This window comes from Thalassophryne amazonica, chromosome 4 (genome assembly GCF_902500255.1).
Source record: "Thalassophryne amazonica chromosome 4, fThaAma1.1, whole genome shotgun sequence".
Classification (NCBI taxonomy): domain Eukaryota; kingdom Metazoa; phylum Chordata; class Actinopteri; order Batrachoidiformes; family Batrachoididae; genus Thalassophryne; species Thalassophryne amazonica.
In genome coordinates, this window is record NC_047106.1 from 14,254,587 (window position 1) to 14,281,804 (window position 27,218).

A 27,218-nucleotide genomic window follows, 5' to 3' on the forward strand; every position below is an offset into this window, starting at 1 on the left:
AAGACTCCTGTCTGATCTCATCAGTCAACCTGTCCATCACTGTTGCAAACAAGAAAGTACTCAGAGCTGATCCTTGGTGTAATCCCACCTCCACCTTGAATGAATCTGTCATTCCTACTGCATATCTCACCCTTGTCACACTGTTCTTGTACATGTCCTGCACTACCTCTCACATACTTCTGCCACTCCATACTTTCTCATGCAATACCACAGCTCTTCTCTTGGCAAGCTTTCTCTAAATCCGCAAACACACAATGTAACTCCTTCTGGCTTTCTCTATACTTCTCCATCAGTATTCTCAGAGCAAATATTGCATCAGTTGTGCTCTTTCTCGGCATGAAATCATATTGCTACTCATGGATGCCTCCTGGGCGTCTCCCAAGGGAGGTGTTCCAGGCATGTCCATCTGGGAGGAGACCCCGGGGAAGACCCAGGACTAGATGGAGAGATTATATCTCCACACTGGCTTGGGAACGCCTCGGGATCCCCAGTCAGAGGTGGTCAATATGGCACGGGAAAGGGAAGTCTGGGTCCCCTGCTGGAGCTGTTGCCCCCGCGACCCGAACCCGGAAAAGCGGGTGAAGATGAGTGATGAGTGAGTGAGAACTTCACCTATTTTCTAAGCCTACCTTCTACTCCACACTCCACTCACTCCTCATTCCACTCCTCAGGCATCTTCTCACTTTCCAAGATTTTATCAAACAATCTGGTTAGAAACTCCACTGCCATCTCTCCTAGACATTTTCATGCCCCCACTGGAATGTCATCTGGAACAACTGCTCTTCAAAATATTCCCTTCACCTTTTCAACACACTTTCTTCGCTTGTCAGCACATTACCATCTGTATTTTTACCACCCTAATCTGCTGCACATCCTTTCCAGCTCTGTCCCTTTGTCTGGCGAATCAGTACAAGTCCTTTTCTCCTTCCTTACTATTCAACTTCTTGTACAGCTTGCTCTGTGCCTTTTCCTTAGCTTTTGCCACTTCTCTTTTTGCCTTATGCTGCATCTCCTTGTACTTTTGTCTACTTTCTTCATCTCTCTCATGATCCAATTTCAGTTTCAATTCATTTTCATTTATATAGCGCCAAATCACAAGGTTCACACAAGTAAGGGCTAACCTTAGCAACTCCAACAGCAACAGTGGTGAGAAAAAACTCCCTCTGAGGAAGAAACCTCAAGGAGACCAGACTCAAAGTGGTGACCCTGTTCTTGGGCCATGCTACAGACACAAATTACAAATTGTGTCTGAAGCAATTCTGTCTTAATTCTTTATCACCAACCTCTTTCTCCTTATTCTTCCCTGGACATCTTTGTTCCACCACCAAGTCTCCTTGTCTTCCACTGTCCAAATGTCACACCCAATACCTTCCTAGCTGTTTCCCTCACCACATCTGCAGTACTTTTCCAGTTGTCAAAAACTGCTTCCCCTCCATCCACTGCCTCTCTCACCTGGGGGCACATTTCAGGCAGTGATTGAACACTGGCACACAGAAGCCAGTTTGGGGTTTGTCAGCATACTGGTGTGGGACTTTGTTGACCTGTAGCATCTCCCAGAGGACAACAGGTCAAACAGGTTGTGGGCAGGGTGTGTGGGGTCTCCTGTGATGGCCTTGGTTCTCCTCAGATAGAAGGATGGGGTGATGGTTTCCAGGCTGGGCAGAAGGCAGCCATATGATCTTTTGGGCAGTGTTTATGACCCTCTGCACTGCCTTCCCATCTTTGACTGTGGAGCCCGTGTACCACACACCCAGATAGTATGTCGGTACGCTCTCCACCAATGAATGATAGCATTGTGTTATGTCATGCTAGCGGGTTTTATGCTAACATTAACCTGTTAGCATTACATTATGTGACATTACCAGGTTTTCATGCTAATGTTAGCCTATTAGCATAGTGTTATGATGCTAGTAAGTTTTAAAGGCATGCGAATGACAGAATCAATCATGAATCGCAGATTCTCAGCCACAAGTATGTATTTTTTAAGCACAGTATAAATTCAGTTGCTCACACTCAGACACTCAGCTCATTATAACTTTAATCCGTTAGCATTGTGTAATGCTAGGGAGTTGTCTTGCTAATGTTAGCCCATTAGCATCATGTTATGTGAGGCTTGTGAGTTTTCATGCTAACATCAACCTGTTAGCATTTCATTATGTGACACTTGTTGGCATCACGTTATATCATGCTAGCAAGTTTTATGCTAACATTAACTCATTAGTATCGCATTATGTGACAATAGGTTTTCATGCTAATGTGAGTCCATTAGCATTTTCTTACAATGCTAGTACATTTTCAAGACACGTGAATGAATCCATCATGAATCTGTGGTCCGCCACAAGTATGTATTTTTTTAAGCACGTTATAAATCCCTTTATTCATAATGGAGCCACACTTCATGCTAATGTTAGGTGTTTGCCAGCCTCTTCACATCACACCTAAAGACAAGCTAGTGCTAAGCTAATTATACAGTATGTTATTATAAAGACTAACTTTGCTAAAATAAGGAAGCAGTGATACAACCCAATGACAGTATTTACCAACTATTCTTATTTGGGAGATTTCAGATTCATTTAATACATTTATGAAATTATATATGAAGTACTTTTAATTTGGGGACTGATGGTTAGATTCAGTTTAGGTTTGAGTTCATTTATCCAGAATGATTGTGCTAGTAAGTCATAATTCATGATGATGTGCCCCCTTTAGTTAGTTAGCTTTAATTAATGTGCCGTCTATGAATGAGGTCATACAAGAAAGACTTTGAACTCGTGGTAATTCCTGATCATTCCTGAGATAGTAATACATGAATTCATGATCATTCAAGTGCCCTTACTGTGAAGTGTGACAAGATATTTTAATGGAGTTGGTTGATTGGACGGATTTGCTGTTCATTTTAAACTGCATCTCAGGTCTGCTTTCAGCTTCTGAGTGTCCACAGTGGACATCATTTTTGAGATAACCTGGCTTTGACACATTCAGCCAACTAAACCTGAGAAAAACTGTCAGAATAACAGCTGAGCAGCAGTGGTCTGACTGCCAACTGCGATTCTATGGGTTTAGTTCAAAAAAGCGTAGTTTCAGATCACTCACATAACACTTCCAAGTGTCTTTGAGCCAGGAGGTCCTTCACAGCTGGGTGGTCAATGATGCAGTCCACTGGCACTCCATCATCCTCTTTGGTAACAGAAAATCTCACCCTGCTGCTGACTGTGAACATCCTGTCGTACATCTCTTCAACTGTTGTCTCACCTACAAAACCAACACAAGTGCGTGCAAAATGTTAGCAACCAGCTGAGGGGGTGCAGCGGGGAGCACACCCTGCCAATGCCAAAACCAGCAAATTATAATGGCCCTTAGATCAAAAGGTTTCATGTTTGCTTTTTGTTTTAATTCAAAATTCAGAAATAAGAAGTTGACACAACACAAGAATATATAGCTGAACAAAAATAGCCATCACACAGTTTAATAATCAATTAATCATGAGTCTTTGTTAAAAAAAAAACACCAAATGTTATTTTTGAGTAGCTGCAGCTTGGTTTAAAACTAATTTTAAAGTAAATTAAGTCAATCTATTATTGATTTAAAGTGCTTCAGATGTGTTTTTAAATAAGTATCTGATTTTGAGCTGGACTCAAACTGCTGTAAATGAGAACTATCTTAAACTGATTTTAATCTGGATAAAATGGATATAATCAAATTTAAAACTTTTACACACACTTTTGAAATTGAGTTACAGTAAATGACTTGGTTGTGTTTGGTCTTACTCTAATGAACATAATTGTTTGCATTTGGTTAAATGTGGTCAAAATTACAGATAATAATCTTCTCAGCACCCAGGACAAACTGGTTAACACTATTTTAAAACTGCTTTACATATACAGTATTTTACATGGACTTAAGTCACAAGTCTTGTTTTTGTCTGGTCTGAAATAGCTAAAAACTGTTAATATGAGGTCTATTAGAAAAGAAACCGACAGTTTTATTTAAAAAAAAAACTATATGGATTTGAATCACGTGTGATTACATCAGCCAAGCTTGAACCCTCGTGCGCATGCGTGAGTTTTTTCACGCCTGTCGGTGACGTCATTCACCTGTGAGCACGCCTTGTGGAAGGAGTGGTCCAGCCCCCTCATCGGATTTTCATTGTCTGAGAAGTTGCTGAGATACTGGCGCTGTGCTTGATCAAAATTTTTTCAAGAACTGTGAGGCACATCCGAGTGGAGACCATTTGAGAAATTCAGCTGGTTTTCGGTGTAAATTTTAACGGCTGATGAGAGATTTTGGATTGTTTCTATCGCTGTAAGGACTTCCCACGGAGCGGGACGTCGCGCAGCGCTCCGAGGCGACATCGTCATCCTGTTTCAAGCTGAAAACCTCCAAATTTAAGCCTGTATTGACCCAGGACGTCGTGAGAGAACAGAGAACTTTCAGAAGAGGTCGGAATCAGCAGTTTATCCAGACATTCCACTGTTAAAGGAGATTTTTTTAATGAAAGACGTGCAGACGGATTGGCGCGTCAGCTCGCAGCCGGCGCGGCGTGCCTGCCACAGGAAAAACACCTCTGTGTTGATAACCATTTGTAAAATCCAGGCGGCTTTTGGTGGCTTTCAGTTGAGTGAGTATCTGAGAAATTGTTTAACAGCAGGGCATGTTCCAACTTGTCCTTAAGGCTTCCAACTGAGGTGTTTTTCCTGTGGCGGGCGCGCCGCGCAGCCGACGCTGCAATCCGTCCGCACGTCTTTCATTAAAAAAACCTCCTTTAACAGTGGACTGTCCGGATAAACTGCTGATTCCGACTTCTTCTGAAAGTTCTCTGTTCTCTCACGACGTCCTGGGTCAACAGAGGCTTAAATTTGGAGGTTTTCAGCTTGAAACAGGATGACGACGTCGCCTCGGAGAGTTGCGCGACGTCCCGCTCTGTGGGAAGTCCTTACAGCAATAGAAACAATCCAAAATCTCTCATCAGCCGTTAAAATTTTCACCGAAAACCAGCTGAATTTCTCAAATGGTGTCCATTCGGATGTGCCTCACAGTTTTTGAAAAAATTTTGATCAAGCACAGCGCCAGTCTCTCAGCAACTTCTCAGACAAAGGAATTCCGACGAGGGGGCTGGACCACTCCTTCCACAAGGCGTGCTCACAGGCGAATGACGTCACTGACAGGCGTGAAAAAACTCTCGCATGCCCATGAGGGTTCAAGCTTGGCTGATGTAATCACACGTGATTCAAATCCATATGGTTTTTAAAAAAAATAATAAGGTCGGATACTTTTCTCACAGACCTCGTATACTTTACATTGGCTGTATTCTGGTTCAACTGGAGATGATCATATTTAAACCATTCCTATACCAAGAATAGACCTATTTATACTCATCTAAAATGTTTGTTTTAAACTAACTTATATCACAAATCTTGTTTTGTGTGGTATTGAATGGCTAGAAACAATTTTAAAATGGTTTATATTGCTTTAATCTGGTTACACTGGAGATGATAAGATTTAAAAAATATCTGTCCAAAGAACAGTCGTGTTTACTCTATTAAAAATATCTGTCCAAAGAACAGTCGTGTTTACTCTATTGTAACACTGCTTCATGTGTTGAGTGGATTGAAATTAGAAATCTTGTTTGTGCGTGGTCTTTAATGGCTAAAAACAATGTTAAAATGGTTTATATTGATTTCATCTGGATAAATTGGAGATAATCAGATTTAAAAGGGTTCTATCCCAAGAATAGGGCAGCACAGTGGATTAGCGGTTAGCACTGTTGCCTCACAGCGAGAAGATCAATGGGATCGATTCTCGCCTGTGGTCTTTCTGTGTGGAGATTGCGTGTTCTCTCCGTGTTTGCGTGGATTCTCACCGGGTGCTCCGGCTTCCTCCCACGTCCAAAGACATGCAGGCTAGGCGGATTGGAAACTTTAAAACTGTCCGTAGGAGTGTGTACGGGTCTGAATGTGTTTGTTTATATGTGGCCCTGCAACAGACTGGCCTTTTGTCCAGGGTGTACCCCGCCTCACGCCCTATGACTGCTGGGATAGGCTCGAGCAGTCCTGTGAACCGATCTTGGATAAGCAGTTGAAGGTGAGTATGTGTGTGTGTGTCTGTCTGTCCCAAAAAATAGGCATATTTACAGTAATTTAACACTGCTTCACATTTGTGTTTCAACTTGTGTTTAGCAGGTGTTGTTCAAGTCAGAAGTGAACTTTACTGTCAATCAGACCATGTAACAGCAACAGACAGCCAGCATACAGCAGACAGCCTTTGGCTTGGTATGACATGTTTTTAGACTTTTTATCTATTGATGTTTTAACTCATCTTGCTTTTTGTTTTATCTTGGGGCCGTCCTTGTTGTTCTTTTAGCCGTAGCACTGTCGTGACTTTGTCTTGTTCTGTGTTGCTCTGTGTGTTTACAAAACAAGATGACTCACTCATTGTAAACCAAATTTACCCAAGGGTATAATAATAAATTGAATCTGAATCTGATATACTACATTCATTCATTGAGGGTGGACTTTTTTCTGGTTCCGGAGCACAGCGGTGTTCTGCTGTATCTGTTAGCTGTTTGAACTGAGCTGTTTGAGTTCTTTGAATTAACAGTCTTTTTCAAGACTTTTTTACTTTTTTTTTTTTACTTTTTCACCGTGCTCCAACGCCTAAAGAAGACCTCTAACGGTCGAAGCATCGCGACGGAGCTCTTTTATCAGCTAACCTTCATCAGCGTTGGCAAGCTAACTAGCTTGCTAACGCTTTCGTTTTTATTTTATTTTTTAGCACTGTTGTCGTGCTGCTCCACAGCCTGCCTAGTGGATTTTTATTTTATTTTAGCACTGTTGTCGTGCGTTACCTGTGCTGCTCCACAGCCTGTTCAGTGGATTTTTCTTGTATTTTTTGGCGCTGTTGTCGTGCGTTGCCTGTGCTGCTCCACAGCCTGTTCAGTGGATTTTTATTTTATTTTAGCACTGTTGTCGTGCGTTACCTGTGCTGCTCCACAGCCTGTCCAGTGGATTTTTATTTTATTTTTTACCACTGTTGTCGTGTGTTACCTGTGCTGCTCCACAGCCTGTCCAGTGGATTTTTATTTTATTTTTAGCACTGTTGTCGTGTGTTACCTGTGCTGCTCCACAGCCTGTTCAGTGGATTTTTATTTTATTTTTTAGCACTGTTGTCGTGCGTTACCTGTGCTGTTCCACAGCCTGTCCAGTGGATTTTTATTTTATTTTTTACCACTGTTGTCGTGTGTTACCTGTGCTGCTCCACAGCCTGTTCAGTGGATTTTTGTTTTGTTTTTTGGCACTGTTGTCGTGTGTTACCTGTGCTGCTCCACAGCCTGTCTAGTGGATTTTTATTTTATTTTTTACCACTGTTGTCGTGTGTTACCTGTGCTGCTCCGCAGCCTGTCCAGTGGATTTTTATTTTATTATTATTATTTTTTATTTTTTATTTTTTTTAGCACTGTTGTCGTGCGTTACCTGTGCTGCTCCACAGCCTGTCCAGTGGATTTTTATTTTATTTTTTACCACTGTTGTCGTGCGTTACCTGTGCTGCTCCACAGCCTGTCCAGTGGATTTTGATTTTGATTTTATTTTTTTGGGCGCTGTTGTCGTGCGTTACCTGTGCTGCTCCACAGCCTGTCCAGTGGATTTTTATTTAGCGCTGTTGTCGTGCGTTACCTGTGCTGCTCCACAGCCTGTCTAGTGGATTTTTATTTTGTTTTAGCACTGTTGTCGTGCGTTGCCTGTGCTGCTCCACAGCCTGTCCAGTGGATTTTTATTTTATTTTTTAGCACTGTTGTCGTGCGTTACCTGTGCTGCTCCACAGCCTGTCCAGTGGATTTTTATTTTATTTTTTACCACTGTTGTCGTGCGTTACCTGTGCTGCTCCACAGCCTGTCCAGTGGATTTTGATTTTGATTTTATTTTTTTGGGCGCTGTTGTCGTGCGTTACCTGTGCTGCTCCACAGCCTGTCCAGTGGATTTTTATTTAGCGCTGTTGTCGTGCGTTACCTGTGCTGCTCCACAGCCTGTCTAGTGGATTTTTATTTTGTTTTAGCACTGTTGTCGTGCGTTGCCTGTGCTGCTCCACAGCCTGTCCAGTGGATTTTTATTTTATTTTATTTTTTAGCACTGTTGTTGTGCGTTACCTGTGCTGCTCCACAGCCTGTCCAGTGGATTTTTATTTTGTTTTAGCACTGTTGTCGTGCGTTACCTGTGCTGCTCCACAGCCTGTCTAGTGGATTTTTATTTTGTTTTAGCACTGTTGTTGTGCGTTACCTGTGCTGCTCCACAGCCTGTCTAGTGGATTTTTATTTTGTTTTAGCACTGTTGTCGTGCGTTGCCTGTGCTGCTCCACAGCCTGTCCAGTGGATTTTTATTTTTATTTTATTTTATTTTTTAGCACTGTTGTTGTGCGTTACCTGTGCTGCTCCACAGCCTGTCCAGTGGATTTTTATTTTGTTTTAGCACTGTTGTCGTGCGTTACCTGTGCTGCTCCACAGCCTGTCTAGTGGATTTTTATTTTGTTTTAGCACTGTTGTTGTGCGTTACCTGTGCTGCTCCACAGCCTGTCTAGTGGATTTTTATTTTGTTTTAGCACTGTTGTTGTGCGTTACCTGTGCTGCTCCACAGCCTGTCTAGTGGATTTCTATTTTGTTTTAGCACTGTTGTCGTGCGTTACCTGTGCTGCTCCACAGCCTGTCTAGTGGATTTTTTTTTGTTTTAGCACTGTTGTCGTGCGTTGCCTGTGCTGCTCCACAGCCTGTCCAGAGAATTTTTATTTTTATTTTATTTTATTTTTTAGCACTGTTGTTGTGCGTTACCTGTGCTGCTCCACAGCCTGTCCAGTGGATTTTTATTTTATTATTTTATTTTATTTATTTATTTATTTTTTTTTTTTAGCACTGTTGTCGTGCGTTACCTGTGCTGCTCCACAGCCTGTCCAGTGGATTTTTATTTTATTTTTTAGCACTGTTGTCGTGCGTTACCTGTGCTGCTCCACAGCCTGTCCAGTGGATTTTTATTTTATTTTTTACCACTGTTGTCGTGCGTTACCTGTGCTGCTCCACAGCCTGTCCAGTGGATTTTGATTTTGATTTTATTTTTTTGGGCGCTGTTGTCGTGCGTTACCTGTGCTGCTCCACAGCCTGTCCAGTGGATTTTTATTTAGCGCTGTTGTCGTGCGTTACCTGTGCTGCTCCACAGCCTGTCTAGTGGATTTTTATTTTGTTTTAGCACTGTTGTCGTGCGTTGCCTGTGCTGCTCCACAGCCTGTCCAGTGGATTTTTATTTTTATTTTATTTTATTTTTTAGCACTGTTGTTGTGCGTTACCTGTGCTGCTCCACAGCCTGTCCAGTGGATTTTTATTTTGTTTTAGCACTGCTGTCGTGCGTTACCTGTGCTGCTCCACAGCCTGTCTAGTGGATTTTTATTTTGTTTTAGCACTGTTGTTGTGCGTTACCTGTGCTGCTCCACAGCCTGTCTAGTGGATTTTTATTTTGTTTTAGCACTGTTGTTGTGCGTTGCCTGTGCTGCTCCACAGCCTGTCCAGAGAATTTTTATTTTTATTTTATTTTATTTTTTAGCACTGTTGTTGTGCGTTACCTGTGCTGCTCCACAGCCTGTCCAGTGGATTTTTATTTTGTTTTAGCACTGCTGTCGTGCGTTACCTGTGCTGCTCCACAGCCTGTCTAGTGGATTTCTATTTTGTTTTAGCACTGTTGTCGTGCGTTACCTGTGCTGCTCCACAGCCTGTCTAGTGGATTTTTTTTTTGTTTTAGCACTGTTGTCGTGCGTTGCCTGTGCTGCTCCACAGCCTGTCCAGAGAATTTTTATTTTTATTTTATTTTATTTTTTAGCACTGTTGTTGTGCGTTACCTGTGCTGCTCCACAGCCTGTCCAGTGGATTTTTATTTTTATTTTATTTTGTTTTTTAGCACTGTTGTTGTGCGTTACCTGTGCTGCTCCACAGCCTGTCTAGTGGATTTTTATTTTATTTTAGCACTGTTGTCGTGCGTTACCTGTGCTGCTCCACAGCCTGTCTAGTGGATTTTTATTTTGTTTTAGCACTGTTGTCGTGCGTTGCCTGTGCTGCTCCACAGCCTGTCCAGTGGATTTTGATTTTGATTTTATTTTTTTTTGGCACTGTTGTCGTGTGTTACCTGTGCTGCTCCACAGCCTGTCTAGTGGATTTTTATTTATTTTTTACCACTGTTGTCGTGTGTTACCTGTGCTGCTCCGCAGCCTGTCCAGTGGATTTTTATTTTATTATTTTATTTTATTTATTTATTTATTTTTATTTTTTTAGCGCTGTTGTCGTGCGTTACCTGTGCTGCTCCACAGCCTGTCCAGTGGATTTTTATTTTATTTTTTAGCACTGTTGTCGTGCGTTACCTGTGCTGCTCCACAGCCTGTCCAGTGGATTTTTATTTTATTTTTTACCACTGTTGTCGTGCGTTACCTGTGCTGCTCCACAGCCTGTCCAGTGGATTTTGATTTTTATTTTATTTTTTTGGGCGCTGTTGTCGTGCGTTACCTGTGCTGCTCCACAGCCTGTCCAGTGGATTTTTATTTACCGCTGTTGTCGTGCGTTACCTGTGCTGCTCCACAGCCTGTCTAGTGTCGGATTCCCTGTTTGGGAATCCGCTAGCTTAGCGTAGCTACTAGCTCTTAGCCGTTTTAGCATGGCGGCTTCTCCTGTCTCTCCCGTACTTTTCTGCTCTGGGTGTGAAATGTTTAGTTATTCCTCGGCCTCTTTTAGCAGTAACGGTACATGTAATAAGTGCAGCTTATTCGTAGCTTTGGAGGCCAGGCTGGGCGAATTGGAGGCTCGGCTCCGCACCGTGGAAAATTCTACAGCTAGCCAGGCCCCTGTAGTCGGTGCGGACCAAGGTAGCTTAGCCGCCGTTAGTTCCCCCCTGGCAGACCCCGTGCAGTCGGGAAGGCAGGCTGACTGGGTGACTGTGAGGAGGAAGCGTAGCCCTAAACAGAAGCCCCGTGTACACCGTCAACCCGTTCACATCTCTAACCGTTTTTCCCCACTCGACGATACACTCGCCGAGGATCAAACTCTGGTTATTGGCGACTCTGTTTTGAGAAATGTGAAGTTAGCGACACCAGCAACCATTGTCAATTGTCTTCCGGGGGCCAGAGCAGGCGACATCGAAGGACATTTGAAACTGCTGGCTAAGGCTAAGCGTAAATTTGGTAAGATTGTAATTCACGTCGGCAGTAATGACACTCGGTTACGCCAATCGGAGGTCACTAAAATTAACATTGAATCGGTGTGTAACTTTGCAAAAACAATGTCGGACTCTGTTGTTTTCTCTGGGCCCCTCCCCAATCAGACCGGGAGTGACATGTTTAGCCGCATGTTCTCCTTGAATTGCTGGCTGTCTGAGTGGTGTCCAAAAAATGAGGTGGGCTTCATTGATAATTGGCAAAGCTTCTGGGGAAAACCTGGTCTTGTTAGGAGAGACGGCATCCATCCCACTTTACAGGGAGCAGCTCTCATTTCTAGAAATCTGGCCAATTTTTTGGGATCCTCCAAACTGTGACTGTCTAGCGTTGGGACCAGGAGGCAGAGCTGTGGTCTTATACACCTCTCTGCAGCTTCTCTCCCCCTGCCATCCCCCTATTACCCCATCCCCGTAGAGACGGTGCCTGCTCCCAGACCACCAATAACTAGCAAAAATCTATTTAAGCATAAAAATTCAAAAAGAAAAAATAATATAGCACCTTCAATTGCACCACAGACTAAAACAGTTAAATGTGGTCTATTAAACATTAGGTCTCTTTCTTCTAAGTCCCTGTTGGTAAATGATATAATAATTGATCAACGTATTGATTTATTCTGCCTAACAGAAACTTGGTTACAGCAGGATGAATATGTTAGTTTAAATGAGTCAACACCCCCGAGTCACACTAACTGTCAGAATGCTCGTAGCACGGGCCGGGGCGGAGGATTAGCAGCAATCTTCCATTCCAGCTTATTAATTAATCAAAAACCTAGACAGAGCTTTAATTCATTTGAAAGCTTGTCTCTTAGTCTTGTCCATCCAAATTGGAAGTCCCAAAAACCAGTTTTATTTGTTATTATCTATCGTCCACCTGGTCGTTACTGTGAGTTTCTCTGTGAATTTTCAGACCTTTTGTCTGACTTAGTGCTTAGCTCAGATAAGATAATTATAGTGGGCGATTTTAACATCCACACAGATGCTGAGAATGACAGCCTCAACACTGCATTTAATCTATTATTAGACTCTATCGGCTTTGCTCAAAAAGTAAATGAGTCCACCCACCACTTTAATCATATTTTAGATCTTGTTCTGACTTATGGTATGGAAATAGAAGACTTAACAGTATTCCCTGAAAACTCCCTTTTGTCTGATCATTTTTTAATAACATTTACATTTACCCTGATGGACTACCCTGCAGTGGGGAATAAGTTTCATTACACTAGAAGTCTTTCAGAAAGCGCTGTAACTAGGTTTAAGGATATGATTCCTTCTTTATGTTCTCTAATGTCATATACCAACACAGAGCAGAGTAGCTACCTAAACTCTGTAAGGGAGTTAGAGTATCTTGTCAATAGTTTTACATCCTCATTGAAGACAACTTTGGATGCTGTAGCTCCTCTGAAAAAGAGAGCTTTAAATCAGAAGTGTCTGACTCCGTGGTATAACTCACAAACTCGTAGCTTAAAGCAGATAACCCGTAAGTTGGAGAGGAAATGGCGTCTCACTAATTTAGAAGATCTTCACTTAGCCTGGAAAAAGAGTTTGTTGCTCTATAAGAAAGCCCTTCGTGAAGCTAGGACATCTTTCTACTCATCACTAATTGAAGAAAATAAGAACAACCCCAGGTTTCTTTTCAGCACTGTAGCCAGGCTGACAAAGAGTCAGAGCTCTATTGAGCTGAGTATTCCATTAACTTTAACTAGTAATGACTTCATGACTTTCTTTGCTAACAAAATTTTGACTATTAGAGAAAAAATTACTCATAACCATCCCAAAGATGTATCGTTATCTTTGGCTGCTTTCAGTGATGCCGGTATTTGGTTAGACTCTTTCTCTCCGATTGTTCTGTCTGAGTTATTTTCATTAGTTACTTCATCCAAACCATCAACATGCTTATTAGACCCCATTCCTGCCAGGCTGCTCAAGGAAGTCCTACCATTATTTAATGCTTCAATCTTAAATATGATCAATCTATCTTTGTTAGTTGGTTATGTACCACAGGCCTTTAAGGTGGCAGTAATTAAACCATTACTTAAAAAGCCATCACTTGACCCAGCTATCTTAGCTAATTATAGGCCAATCTCCAACCTTCCTTTTCTCTCAAAGATTCTTGAGAGGGTCGTTGTAAAACAGCTAACTGATCACCTGCAGAGGAATGGTCTATTTGAAGAGTTTCAGTCAGGTTTTAGAATTCATCATAGTACAGAAACAGCATTAGTGAAGGTTACAAATGATCTTCTTATGGCTTCGGACAGTGGACTTATCTCTGTGCTTGTTCTGTTGGACCTCAGTGCTGCTTTTGATACTGTTGACCATAAAATTTTATTACAGAGATTAGAGCATGTCATAGGTATTAAAGGCATTGCGCTGCGGTGGTTTGAATCATATTTGTCTAATAGATTACAGTTTGTTCATGTAAATGGGGAATCTTCTTCACAGACTAAAGTTAATTATGGAGTTCCACAAGGTTCTGTGCTAGGACCAATTTTATTCACTTTATACATGCTTCCCTTGGGCAGTATTATTAGACGGTATTGCTTAAATTTTCATTGTTACGCAGATGATACCCAGCTTTATCTATCCATGAAGCCAGAGGATACGCACCAATTAGCTAAACTGCAGGATTGTCTTACAGACATAAAGACATGGATGACCTCTAATTTCCTGCTTTTAAACTCAGATAAAACTGAAGTTATTGTACTTGGCCCCACAAATCTTAGAAGCATGGTGTCTAACCAGATCGTTACTCTGGATGGCATTTCCCTGATCTCTAGTAATACTGTGAGAAATCTTGGAGTTATTTTTGATCAGGATATGTCATTCAAAGCGCATATTAAACAAATATGTAGGACTGCCTTTTTGCATTTACGCAATATCTCTAAAATCAGAAAGGTCTTGTCTCAGAGTGATGCTGAAAAACTAATTCATGCGTTTGTTTCCTCTAGGCTGGACTATTGTAATTCATTATTATCAGGTTGTCCTAAAAGTTCCCTAAAAAGCCTTCAGTTGGTTCAGAATGCTGCAGCTAGAGTACTGACGGGGACTAGCAGGAGAGAGCATATCTCACCCGTGTTGGCCTCCCTTCATTGGCTTCCTGTTAATGCTAGAATAGAATTTAAAATTCTTCTTCTTACTTATAAGGTTTTGAATAATCAGGTCCCATCTTATCTTAGGGACCTCGTAGTACCATATTACCCCATTAGAGCGCTTCGCTCTCAGACTGCGGGCTTACTTGTAGTTCCTAGGGTTTGTAAGAGTAGAATGGGAGGCAGAGCCTTCAGCTTTCAGGCTCCTCTCCTGTGGAACCAGCTCCCAATTCAGATCAGGGAGACAGATACCCTCTCTACTTTTAAGATTAGGCTTAAAACTTTCCTTTTCGCTAAGGCTTATAGTTAGGGCTGGATCGGGTGACCCTGGACCATCCCTTGGTTATGTTGCTTTAGACGTAGACTGTGTTTCATAATTATTGTATGGCCTTGCCTTGCAGTGTGGAGCGCCTTGGGGCAACTGTTTGTTGTGATTTGGCGCTATACAAGAAAAAAGTTGATTGATTGATTGATTGATTCATTCATCTTCTACCGTTTAGTCCAATTAAGGGTCGCGGGGGGCTGGAGCCTATCCCAGCAGTCATAGAGCGCGAGGCGGGGTACACCCAGGACAGGACACTAGTCTGTCGCAGGGCCACAAACAAACAAACAAGCACAGACACACCCACACACACACCTACGGACAATTTAAAGACTCCAATCCACCTAACCCGCATGTCTTTGGATGTGGGAGGAAACTGGAGCACCCGGAGGAAACCCACGCAAACACGGGGAGAACATGCAAACTCCACACAGAAAGGCCACAGGAATCAAACCCACGACCTTCTCGCTGTGAGGCAACAGTGCTAACCACTAATCCACCGTGCTGCCCCTGATATACTACATTTTGCAGAATATTAACAGTGTGCCAGATGTGTAGTCAGTTATGAGGTATGTTACTGAGGTGCAAAAATAAGGTGCAAAATGCAGAATAGCAGCATGGAGATGCATACAGTATGTGTGTAAACTTATATATTCTTGTGCATATAAAGAGCATTATGCAGACATTGCTGACGAGATGTCATTCCTGTCAAGAGGTCAGCCCTCTGCACAACTGCGAATGCTACCCAGACTTTCACTCCTCCCCACGTCCACACCGCCCCCCGTCAGGTTGACGTGCCTCTCTTTACCACTTTGAACTCCCCATCTGAGTGACCAAGGAATGAAAATACAACAGCAATAAGTGTCTTCAATTTTAAGAAATTAAAATTTACATGTGCACGCTGTATTTACAGCACAATATTGTTGGGACGCGGAACTGTCGATTTATGAGACGAGACACACAATTCAACAAGACCGCAGATCTCAACAGAACACCGGATGTTAGGAGAACAGTTCATGTGCTGGGTTGTGGGGTCTTTGATGATATTGATGGCTCTCTCTTGCAGCAGGATGTGTATAAGTCCTGAATGGGTGGTTGGGCTGAGCTGAGCTGATGATCTTCTCTGCTGTCCTCACCACCCTCTGCAGGGCCTTCTGGTCAGCAACAGGACAGCTTCTGTACCAGACTGAGAGGCGAGAATGCTGGTGAGAATGATCTCAGTAGCGCCTCTGTAAAAGGTGGTGAGGGTAGAAGGAGGACATCAGCTCTTCTCATCCTACAAAGTAAGTGGACATGTTACTGTGCCTTCTTGACTAGGGAGGTGGTGTTTGTTGTCCATGTCAAGTCATCTGTGAAAAGCACCCCCTGGAACGTGGTGCTTTTCACAGACTCCACAGCACTGCCATTGATGCTGAGTGGGCTGTGTGACATATTTCTTCCTGACGTCCACAGTTATTTCTTTTGTTTTGTTGATACTGGGTTGTAGGTTGTGGATGCCACAACAGTTAATGAGTTGTTGTACCTCCTCTCTGTAGATGAGTCGCCATCATCACTGATGAGGCCCACAAAACCTGTTTAAGCAGGTTATTTAATTTGATTAAACTACAGATCTAGTTTCAGCTAGATTCAAACTGGTTTTAAGTGCTTTTAACACACTTGAGACATGTTTTACAACAAATATCATTTTTCACACAACTCTAAACAAACAGCTACTTGGATTTGAAGGTTGTTAACGTTCAGATGAACTGGTTTTTAAGTCGTTACCAAAAGCTAAATGAATATATTTGTAGACTAGGCTGCTGGTTGGGGGGGGTTGGTTCTGATTGACATTTATTTAAAAACAAAATACCAAATACATAAAGAAATAAATACAAATAAAAATTCCAGACTAAAGTAATTGTATAAATAATGGACCAGTGAACGAATGAGGATGCTGTGGAGGACTCGGGTGGAGTTTGGAGTCTGACAGAAGCAGTGAGGAGCACTAAGGGTCATAAAGGTCTGATAATGAATGCTCCTGCTGCTGGAAGGCTGAGCGTTGTTGGGGCTAACCCTGCAGTAATCTGCTGCCCGCTAGGCCCTGGGCTGTCAGAGGGGCATTCATTTAGAGAGCATTACAATGCCACAGGGGCATCGCATTAATCGCAGTGCTGAGTGTGATGGTTTACTTGCACTTAATGAAGTGAGGAAATAATTACAGCCCCACTCTGACCTGCAGCACACTTCCATTTCAGCCTTGTCACAGGAGAGCCCGGCTGGACCCGGGTAGGGCAAAAACACTGCTGTTCCACACTCAATGTTCACCAATACACACACATGTGGTTGCTTGATGAAATTAACCCATCTTAACTCAAACCCACCCACCCATCACCTGCCTACAGATCATCGAAAATGCTGAGATTAGTTCGTGGTCAGTGTGCTCAAGGGCTTAAAACATGAACTCTTATAAAATGGCGATAAGAACACGCAGATCATGAAAGAAGTGTCAGTAATACTGCTTACACAAGTACGAGGTCTACTAGAAAAGTATCCGACCTTATTATTTTTTTCAAAAACCATATGGATTTGAATCACGTGTGATTGCGTCAAACAAGCTTGAACCCTTGTGCGCATGCGTGAGTTTTTCCACGCCTGTCGGTTGCGTCATTCGCCTGTGAGCAGGCTTTGAGTGAGGAGTGGTCCACCCCCTCGGCGGATTTTCATTATCAGGAAATGGCGGAATGATTTGGGCTTTTTTTCCCATCAGAATTTTTTCAGAAACTGTTAGAGACTGGCAGCTGGAAACCATTCGCAAAATTTATCTGGCTTTCGGTGAAAATTTTACGGGCTTCACAGAGAATAAGGACTGTTACTACAGCTTTAAGGACGGCTTTAAGGATGCTCGGCGCGCCGCGCTCCGTGCCGCCATCGAGAGCCACAAACCACCGGATCATTTCTAAACGGATGGCTCTGTGGAGCCGGGACCATCGTGTGGACTTTCTCTGGTTATCACAAGAGCTGGACATCAACCATTTTCCGGCAGATTTCACTTTTAACAAAAGATTTTGTCATGGAAAGCTGAGCGGAGGCTTCGCGCGTCACGATGGATTCGCTACTGGAGAGAGACAAAACCACCTCCGTTTTGGTCTCACAGGACGGCTTTGAGATGGCGTTCAGACAGCTGTCGGTGTTTTTAATTGTGGATGTGCCTGGACATGCCAGAACATGTCCCGTGAGGCTTCATCACGGCGTTGCTTTGCGCCATGTGGCACTGCCGCGATGCGTGGAATTCCTCCGCACGTCTGTCTCAATGTGCCGAAAAAGTGCTGATGTCCACGTGTTTTCATAATTCCTGTGCTAGTCAGACGACGTCCCGGATAAAACACAGCGTCCAGTTTGGAAATGAACGGCACATTCCACTGTTGCAGGAGTTTTTGTCATGGAAAGAGGAGCGGAGGCTTCGCGCATTGCGGCGGTGCCGCATGGCGCAAAGCAACGCCGTGATGAAGCCTCACGGGACATGTTCTGGCATGTCCAGGCACATCCACAATTTCTCGGATAATCACTCGATGGAAAAACCACCGACAGCTGTCTGAACGATTTGGAATCTTTGCTGCATCAAATTTTTCCAGAAACTGTGAGAGACCTTCAGGTGGACACCATTCGAAAAATCATATGACTTTCAGTGACGATTTTATGGGGATTACACAGATTAAGGAGTGCTCCAGCTGGTTTAAAGACTGCCCACAGCATCTGAGAGCGCGGTGCACTCCAAGCGCCGATCGACAGGCTGACACCCCACTGAAACAACCAGATCATTTCCAACGTGAAGGCTTTGTTGATCTGGGACGTCGTCTGCCTTCCACAAAAAAAGGCAGAAGGCATGGACATCAGCACTTTTTCGGCACATTCCACTGTTACAGGAGTTTTTTTCATGGAAAGAGGAGCGGAGGGATGCGCCACCGTGCCGCTCATGGCGCGGCACAAAACCACCTTTGTGTTGGTCTCACAGGGCGGCTTTCAGATGGCTCAGACGGCTTTCGGTTGCTTTTCAGTCGTGTGAATATCCGAGAAATTGTGCATGAGCTGGACATGCCAGAACATGTCCTGTGAGGCTTCATCACGGTGTTGCTTTGCGCCATGCGGAAACGTCCCGATGCGTGGAATTCCTCCGCACGTCTGTCTCACTGTGCCGAAAAAGTGCTGATGTCCACGTCTTTTCACAATTTCTGTGCTAGTCAGACGACATCCCGGATCAACACAGCGTCCAGTTTAGAAATAAATGGCACATTCCACTGTTACAGGAGTTTTTGTCATGGAAAGAGGAGCGGAGGAATTCTGCGCATCGCGGCGGAGCCGCATGGCGCAAAGCAATGCCGTGATGAAGCCTCACAGGACATGTCGGGGCATGTCCAGCTCATGCACAATTTCTCGGACAGGCGTGAAAAAACTCACGCATGTGCACGAAGGTTCAAGCTTGGCTGATGCAATCACACGTGATTCAAATCCATATGGTTTTTGCAAAAAATAAAAAGGTCGGATACTTTTCTAACAGACCTCGTATGGGTGCTTAATACCCAAGTTGCTCCAGGTGTGGAGTTAAGCACCTTGCATTGTGACACCCTGACATGTGTGTGTGTGTGACAGAGAGAGAGAGAGAGAGAATGGTTAGATGTGAGGCATCATTCTGAAGTGCTTTACCATGAAAGTGTGATATAAATGCAGTCAATTTTACCATACGACTAAATATGTGAAAAACAGTAGTAGTAGTAGTAGTAGTCAGGTAGCATGCCAACATGACATTTTCCAGTATAGCTAGTGGTACTTCCACTTACCGGAATCTAATAGTTCATGGAAAAAATTTCATCTCGGGGCAGCACGGTGGCTTAGTGGTTAGCACTGTTGCTTCACAGCAAGAAGGCCATGGGACTGAATCCTACCTGTGGCCTTTCTGTGTGGAGGTTGCATGTTTTCCCCATGTTTGCGTGGGTTCCCTAAAAGAGATCTCAGTCTCAGTGGGACTAACGTGGTTAAATTTAAAGTGTAGGTGGCACGACATGTAATTGTTTTGAGTATTTAAGACTAAAATTAAACAACAGTTTGAAATTTATCCTTTCCTGGTGCACAGTTACTGAAGAGAGAAATATTTTGATTTTGAACTGCATGTGACTAAAAACCAGGAAACTTCCTGTTGAGTCCCGACATCGGAAAAGAAGGAGGAAGTGATCACAGCGACGGAACCACTATCTTAATAGCCCCATTAATTTATGGATTAATTTATGGATTTTTACAGGCTATTCACAGCCCTGTTTCCACCGAGTGGTTCGGGTCACACGCATGGTGTTGTGTGGATTCTCCACTCGACACGGAGGCAAAACTGACTATTTTCACATTATTTTATTTTATTGCTTTGTGGATCATGGGAATTTCATCGCGTGCAGACTGAGACGTGAGGAGCAGATGAGGGACTGTGAATCTTTTAATTTACAGCATGTTATGTTACTAACATACGTACAGTACATGAAGAAGGAAACAATATCTATTTAAAAAAAAATATTTTAAAAATATCTGATATTTTCAGTCGCTTGTGTCATTTTTCAGATTAGAAATATATGTCCTGTTTCTCAGAAAAAAAAAATCATAAATAAAACATCCACACTTCCTCATCACTTTTTCTGATGTCACAGAAAGTAAAACTATTTTTTTTTATATCAGTTGATTAGACCAAAGAGCTGGCAAAAAAAGTTTAGCATCTCCACCCACATGCTGAAATCCCCTGCATTATTTATTTATTTATTTATTTATTTATTTTATAATCACCATTCTGTCTTCTGAACTCTGCTAATATTGTCACTGTTGTCAGACTGAAGGTTTTCCTCCAAGGCTTAGTCACCCTCATTGTGGTCTAAATAAGGCTCAAAACCATAAGGCTGTGTCCTCCATGGCTTATCCAGACACAACTTCAGACTGGACTTAAAAAAACACTGTTTTCTTGTGAGTTAACAATTGTGCTACTAATCATTTAAGATAGTGCTTTCATAATGGAAAATTAGGTTTTTGGTTCCAGTTTTATGCCGTGACACTTCCAGGCAACAGGCAAAAGTAATGATAAAGTCAATCAACAACAACTACCAAATAGATCTGCATTTCAAAGTGCTGTCAGTAAAATTCAACATTAGTTCCGAACAAATTAACACAATATGAATTCACTGGAGCACTGTATCCATCTTGTGTTCGGGGCTTTGGTAGAACATTTTGATCCATATACAAGGATTTTGCAACATAATGTATTAAAGAACCAAACAACAAAATAGATGGATGGACATAAAAGCCAACAAAGAACCAAACACCGAGGAAAATATATGGTAAAGGAACTACAAATATTTCACATTTATGTATTTATTGTCTTGGTCCATGCAAAGCTTTCATAATTTTCATCAGCAAGTATATCCAGCTCTGGGTCAAATTCCACAAGATCATCTTCAGAGCTATCATCAGTGCCAACAACTTTGACAACATGTCTTCTGCCAGATCATGCTCTGAAACTGCCCATTACGTAATCGCATTTCTTGTTCTTTTTAAAATATTATTATATTTATGATAAATATTGGAGGAGTGGGGTACACTTAGTTATACCTAACAGCTAATGTTAGCTTAGCTAGCTGGCTGTAGCACCGTTTATCGTAGCTAACAATATAGTCGGTTCTTTTCTGTTTTAATACCTACGTTAATACATACTTTTGTCTACATTTGTTATTATATGTATTTGTTAATACCATTATTGTAGGGTTTAACTACGCTATTATACTTAATATGCAGTTGCCAGTTTTGTTTATCTTGTTAGCTAGCTAAGTACGGTTGGCTTATTATTTCCTTATTTACGTATTTTTTTTACATGGTGTAGATTTTTTATTATTTTTCAGTTTATGGGTTCTTTAATAGATATCAACATATAGTACCTAGTTTGAGGTTTCCATTTTATAGCATATAGATTATGTATTTTGTCTTCTTATACACTCAACAAAAATATAAACGCAACACTTTTGGTTTTGCTCCCATTTTGTATGAGATGAACTCAAAGATCTAAAACTTTTTCCACATATACAATATCACCATTTCCCTCAAATATTGTTCACAAACCAGTCTAAATCTGTGATAGTGAGCACTTCTCCTTTGCTGAGATAATCCATCCCACCTCACAGGTGTGCCATATCAAGATGCTGATTAGACACCATGATTAGTGCACAGGTGTGCCTTAGACTGTCCACAATAAAAGGCCACTCTGAAAGGTGCAGTTTTGTTTTATTGGGGGGGGGGGGGGGATACCAGTCAGTATCTGGTGTGACCACCATTTGCCTCATGCAGTGCAACACATCTCCTTTGCATAGAGTTGATCAGGTTGTCAATTGTGGCCTGTGGAATGTTGGTCCACTCCTCCTCAATGGCTGTGCGAAGTTGCTGGATATCGGCAGGAACTGGTACACGCTGTCGTATACGCCGGTCCAGAGCATCCCAAACATGCTCAATGGGTGACATGTCCGGTGAGTATGCCGGCCATGCAAGAACTGGGACATTTTCAGCTTCCAAGAATTGTGTACAGATCCTTGCAACATGGGGCCGTGCATTATCCTGCTGCAACATGAGGTGATGTTCTTGGATGTATGGCACAACAATGGGCCTCAGGATCTTGTCACGGTATCTCTGTGCATTCAAAATGTCATCAATAAAATGCACCTGTGTTCTTCGTCCATAACAGACGCCTGCCCATACCATAACCCCACCGCCACCATGGGCCACTCGATCCACAACATTGACATCAGAAAACCGCTCACCCACACGACGCCACACATGCTGTCTGCCATCTGCCCTGAACAGTGTGAACCGGGATTCATCCGCGAAGAGAACATCTCTCCAACGTGCCAAACGCCAGCGAATGTGAGCATTTGCCCACTCAAGTCGGTTACGATGACGAACTGGAGTCAGGTCGAGACCCCGATGAGGACGACGAGCATGCAGATGAGCTTCCCTGAGATGGTTTCTGACAGTTTGTGCAGAAATTCTTTGGTTATGCAAACCGATTGTTTCAACAGCTGTCCGAGTGGCTGGTCTCAGACGATCTTGGAGGTGAACATGCTGGATGTGGAGGTCCTGGGCTGGTGTGGTTACACGTGGTCTGCGGTTGTGAGGCTGGTTGGATGTACTGCCAAATTCTCTGAAACGTCTTTGGAGACGGCTTATGGTAGAGAAATGAACATTCAATACACGAGCAACAGCTCTGGTTGACATTCCTGCTGTCAGCATGCCAATTGCACGCTCCCTCAAATCTTGCAACATCTGTGGCATTGTGCTGTGTGATAAAACTGCACCTTTCAGAGTGGCCTTTTATTGTGGGCAGTCTAAGGCACACCTGTGCACTAATCATGGTGTCTAATCAGCATCTTGATATGGCACACCTGTGAGGTGGGATGGATTATCTCAGCAAAGGAGAAGTGCTCACTATCACAAATTTAGACTGGTTTGTGAACAATATTTGAGGGAAATGGTGATATTGTGTATGTGGAAAAAGTTTTAGATCTTTGAGTTCATCTCATACAAAATGGGAGCAAAACCAAAAGTGTTGCGTTTATATTTTTGTTGAGTGTAGTAAGCTAACAGGTTTTACTTTAGACAGATACTTAACATATTACATCATAGCTTTTGTTGCTGTAATAATATAGCCATATTTAAAGCTTAGCCTACTAGCTATAATTTAATTTTACTACAAGTCTACAGACTAAGTATATGTATACTACAATCTTCTCCTGTATTAATATTTTAGTATTAATTTTTAGGTTTTAGAAGCTTACTCCTATAATATTCTATAACTAGAAGCACTCAGAGAGTGCAAACCTCCGCCAAGGCCATGGGGTCACTGACGCCATAACATCTACATGCTGTGGAATCATTGAACCTAAAAAAGTCTAACAATGATGTTTGCTCAGTAGTAAAAAAAGTTTAATCTGCTGTGACTGGATAGCATGTATCCTTAGCGCTTGGCATCACAGTTTATTGCAACTTGCACCTTTCCCAGAAGCTACTGTCAATATATTGATATTGCATGTGCTTATAGACAAAAACAAATAAGAGACAAAATTCAATTTATTATTCAACTAAACTGCAAATATATAAATTTTTTAACATTTATGAAACACTTCTCTAAACAAGGCCATAGGGTCACTGACCCTAAAGAGATTCCCTCCTTGGCACAGTGATCTATTTCTTTTTGTCTCTTTCTCTAAAATTGTATATAATAATCATTAGATTATTAATATATAAACAAAAATAAATTTAAGAAATATTACAATTTGAAAACAAATGCATCCGAATGTAATGACAGCTGCAACTGCTTAATGCTAACTTTTAACATTGAAAATGCCATAGACATGCTGACGTGTTAGCATCAGGATCCTGATCGTGATCCGGATCACCACTAAAATTTAATCACTTGTTCCTCTTGTCATTTCCAACTACTCCACAAAATTTCATCAAAATCGGTTCAAAACCTTTTGAGTTATCCTGCTGACAGTCAGACAAACAAACAAACGCGACCGAAAACATAACCTCCTTGGCGGAGGTAATAACCATATTTCTTGTATATGTTGTTTATTATCCCTATTATGTAAATATCACTTATATATATGAATTCTATTTTGTTATTATATGTCTTATGATATATTATTATGATATGTCCATTTTCTTGAGCCGCTTGGGTTGGTAGGCAGAGTTCCCATGGGATAAAAATCTTTTCAACCTACCATCCCTGGTTCTTAAGACCAGGCACCTAAGTGGCTCTACTTTACTCTATTGTACTCTTCTATTCTACTCTTCCTTTTTTAGGTATTTAGATATACCTTAGTATACACTCATAGAGTTCTACCTTAGAAATGGAATATATTCTAGAAGACATACCTTACTGAATTTTCATAAACATAGTATGGCCCAGTGGTCATGCCAGTGTGTTTGTTCTTGGTGTCTGGAATAGCACGTACGCTGTCAAGGTCAAGTAACAGCTTGGGCTTTGCCTACTCTGTTTTATCTTTTGAGATTTCGACAACTTCAATCCTAGGACATTGTTTTTTTAACAGTCACCGCAAACTCCACCGATATTGTCACCCCTGTGCTGGCACTCAGCACCTCGTTGAAAACTTTTCAATTTACAGTCGCTCTGATTTTATCGACTGATCCATTTCCATGGCTGGTGGCAAAGAAATTTCATTTGATTGGCTGACCAAACCGTGTCAGGCTGCACAGTCGGAAAATCTGTTTGAATTGGCTGATTGCACCATCAGAGAAGAAGACATGATTCTGAAAAGGCCTCAAATTTTCTTTCAACCAATGTCATATTGTGCAGAGGTGGAAAACTCTGGCTTTACAAAGTTAAAAAAAAAGTCCTACCACATATTTGTTCTATCAACCCACGAAACCAGCCGATTCCAATTTGCTAAACTCTTCAAGTAGATGAACTAATCAGTGAAATCACCTGTTTTAGGTGAACAGACAGCAGCAATACTACAGTACAAGCTTTGTGTTTTGTATCACCAGTTATACAGCTTCATGATAAAGTGTTATAGAGGTATAGATTTCTTTCTAGGTACATCTGAGATGCAAACCTAGATATGATCTGTTTTGGTGAAGGAATATCCTTCTCTGCTGTACTCCACTATCAGTGGTGGGGACAGTTCCACTAATTCGCTAATTATCAAAGCTAACTTTTTGTTAGCGGATTAGCTTTTCAGCTAATTTTGAAAACCATCAGTGGATCAATTAACTTCCGCTAAATTTAGTTCCACTAAAGCCTGGTTCACACGGCAAGATAATTAGGCCGATATCGGACTCGAGCTCCCCCTTCCGACAATCTTAAGGACGTGGTGTCGTGATCACGCTAAAGATAATGTTAACAGATATTCCTGCCATGTGCGGTGTGTTAAGAGCACTCTGATCTGCTCGGAAGGACGTCAGGGCCGCTCCGATCACAAATCGGGGCTATTCAACATGTTTAATTGTCTTGGCCCGATATTGCAGCGTGTGCTGTCCCCGACCACAAACGAGCTCACAGCCTGCTAAATGTGATGTGCAGCGAATCAGAAAGCGAGGTGACGGAAAATAAAATCAAACAGCTGTTCTGACTTACCAGAAAGTGGGGTGGTCGAGCTGTCTCCACTCCTTTAAAGAACACATTTTCTTTTTCTTTTTGTGTGTTTTTTCCCCTCTTTGTTCTAAATAGTCCACAAACTATCTCCATTTGTTTCCTCTGAAGTCACGTTTAAGCTCGAGAGATTTTGCGAGATTTCCTGTCTGACCTGGGAATGTTCGTGTGTGAAATCTGTTCGTTTGTGGTGTGTTGACGTCACCGTATGGCTGAACATCACACACTGTATGACCAAACCTGTTAGATCTATGATTTTTTTTTATCTTCATGTGTGTGCTCTCTCAGGTTTTGGAAACCTATAGATAATTGTAAAATCCTGCCATGCAGCAGCAGCAGGTAGGGTACATAAAGACAGAAGCTCTGGCTCATTGTTCGTTTGGGGTTTGTGATTGTCTTTGATTTTATTCAGAAGCCTCAGCGGTTTGATTAGCTGCAACTTCTGCAAAAAAAAAAAAAAAAAAAAAGCGTTTTTTTGGTTTAGCGTTATAAAAGCTTACTTTTTAGTTAGTGGATTAGCGGCTATCGAAGCTAACTTTTTGGTTAGCTGTGCCCACCACTGTCCACTATGAAGCTCAGAGTTGTGATGCAAAACACACAGTATTAAGAACAGGGGTATGTAAACTTTTGATCAGGGTAATTTGGGTCATTTCTGTTGTCATTATGATTTTAAAAGAGTAAACATGGTTGTTTGACAATAAATGGCTTCACACAACCACTAACCATGAGTGAAAAAAGTGTTTGTGTTATCATTCATATTCTCTGAAAGATGGCAAAAAAAAAAAAAAAAATCAAAAATTATGCCAGGGTATGTACAGTGGGGGGGATAAGTATTTGATCCACTGACAATTTTGCAGGTTTTCCCACCTACAAAGAATGGAGAGGTCTGTAATTTTTATCGTAGGTACACAGAATCTAGACAGAAACAGAATCTAAAAAAAAAAAAAAAAAAAAAAAATCCAGAAAATCACATTGTATAAATTTTAAATAATTAATTTGCATTTTATTGCATGAAATAAGTATTTGATCATCTACCAACCAGCAAGAATTCTGGCTCACACAGACCTGTTAATTTTTCTTTAAGAAGCCCTCTTATTCTGCACTCTTTACCTGTATTAATTGCACATGTCTGAACTTGTTACCTGTATAAAAGACACCTGTCCACACACTCAATCACTCACAATCCAACCTGTCCACCATAGTCAAGACCAAAGAGCTGTCTAAAGACACCAAGGACAAACCTGTAGACCTGCACAAGGCTGGGATGGACTACAGGACAACAGGCAAGTAGTTTGGTAGAAGACAACTGTTATGATTATTTATTAGAAAGTGGAAGAAACACAAGATGACTGTCAATCTCCCTCAGTCTAGGATTCCATGCAAGATCTCACTTCGTGGGGTAAGGATGATTCTGA

The 27,218-nt window shown here is 41.9% G+C and overlaps 1 protein-coding gene across 1 annotated transcript in view; it reads right to left on the reverse strand.

Annotated features, from left to right (window-relative positions):
* Positions 1 to 27,218, reverse strand: part of LOC117509323 (cell adhesion molecule 1-like) — a 154,874-nt gene that overhangs the window by 103,412 nt on the left and 24,244 nt on the right. Inside the window, exon 4 of the mRNA XM_034168985.1 lies at positions 3,094 to 3,252. Coding sequence (XP_034024876.1) covers positions 3,094 to 3,252 — 159 coding nt within the window. The remainder of the gene's footprint in view (positions 1 to 3,093; positions 3,253 to 27,218) is intronic.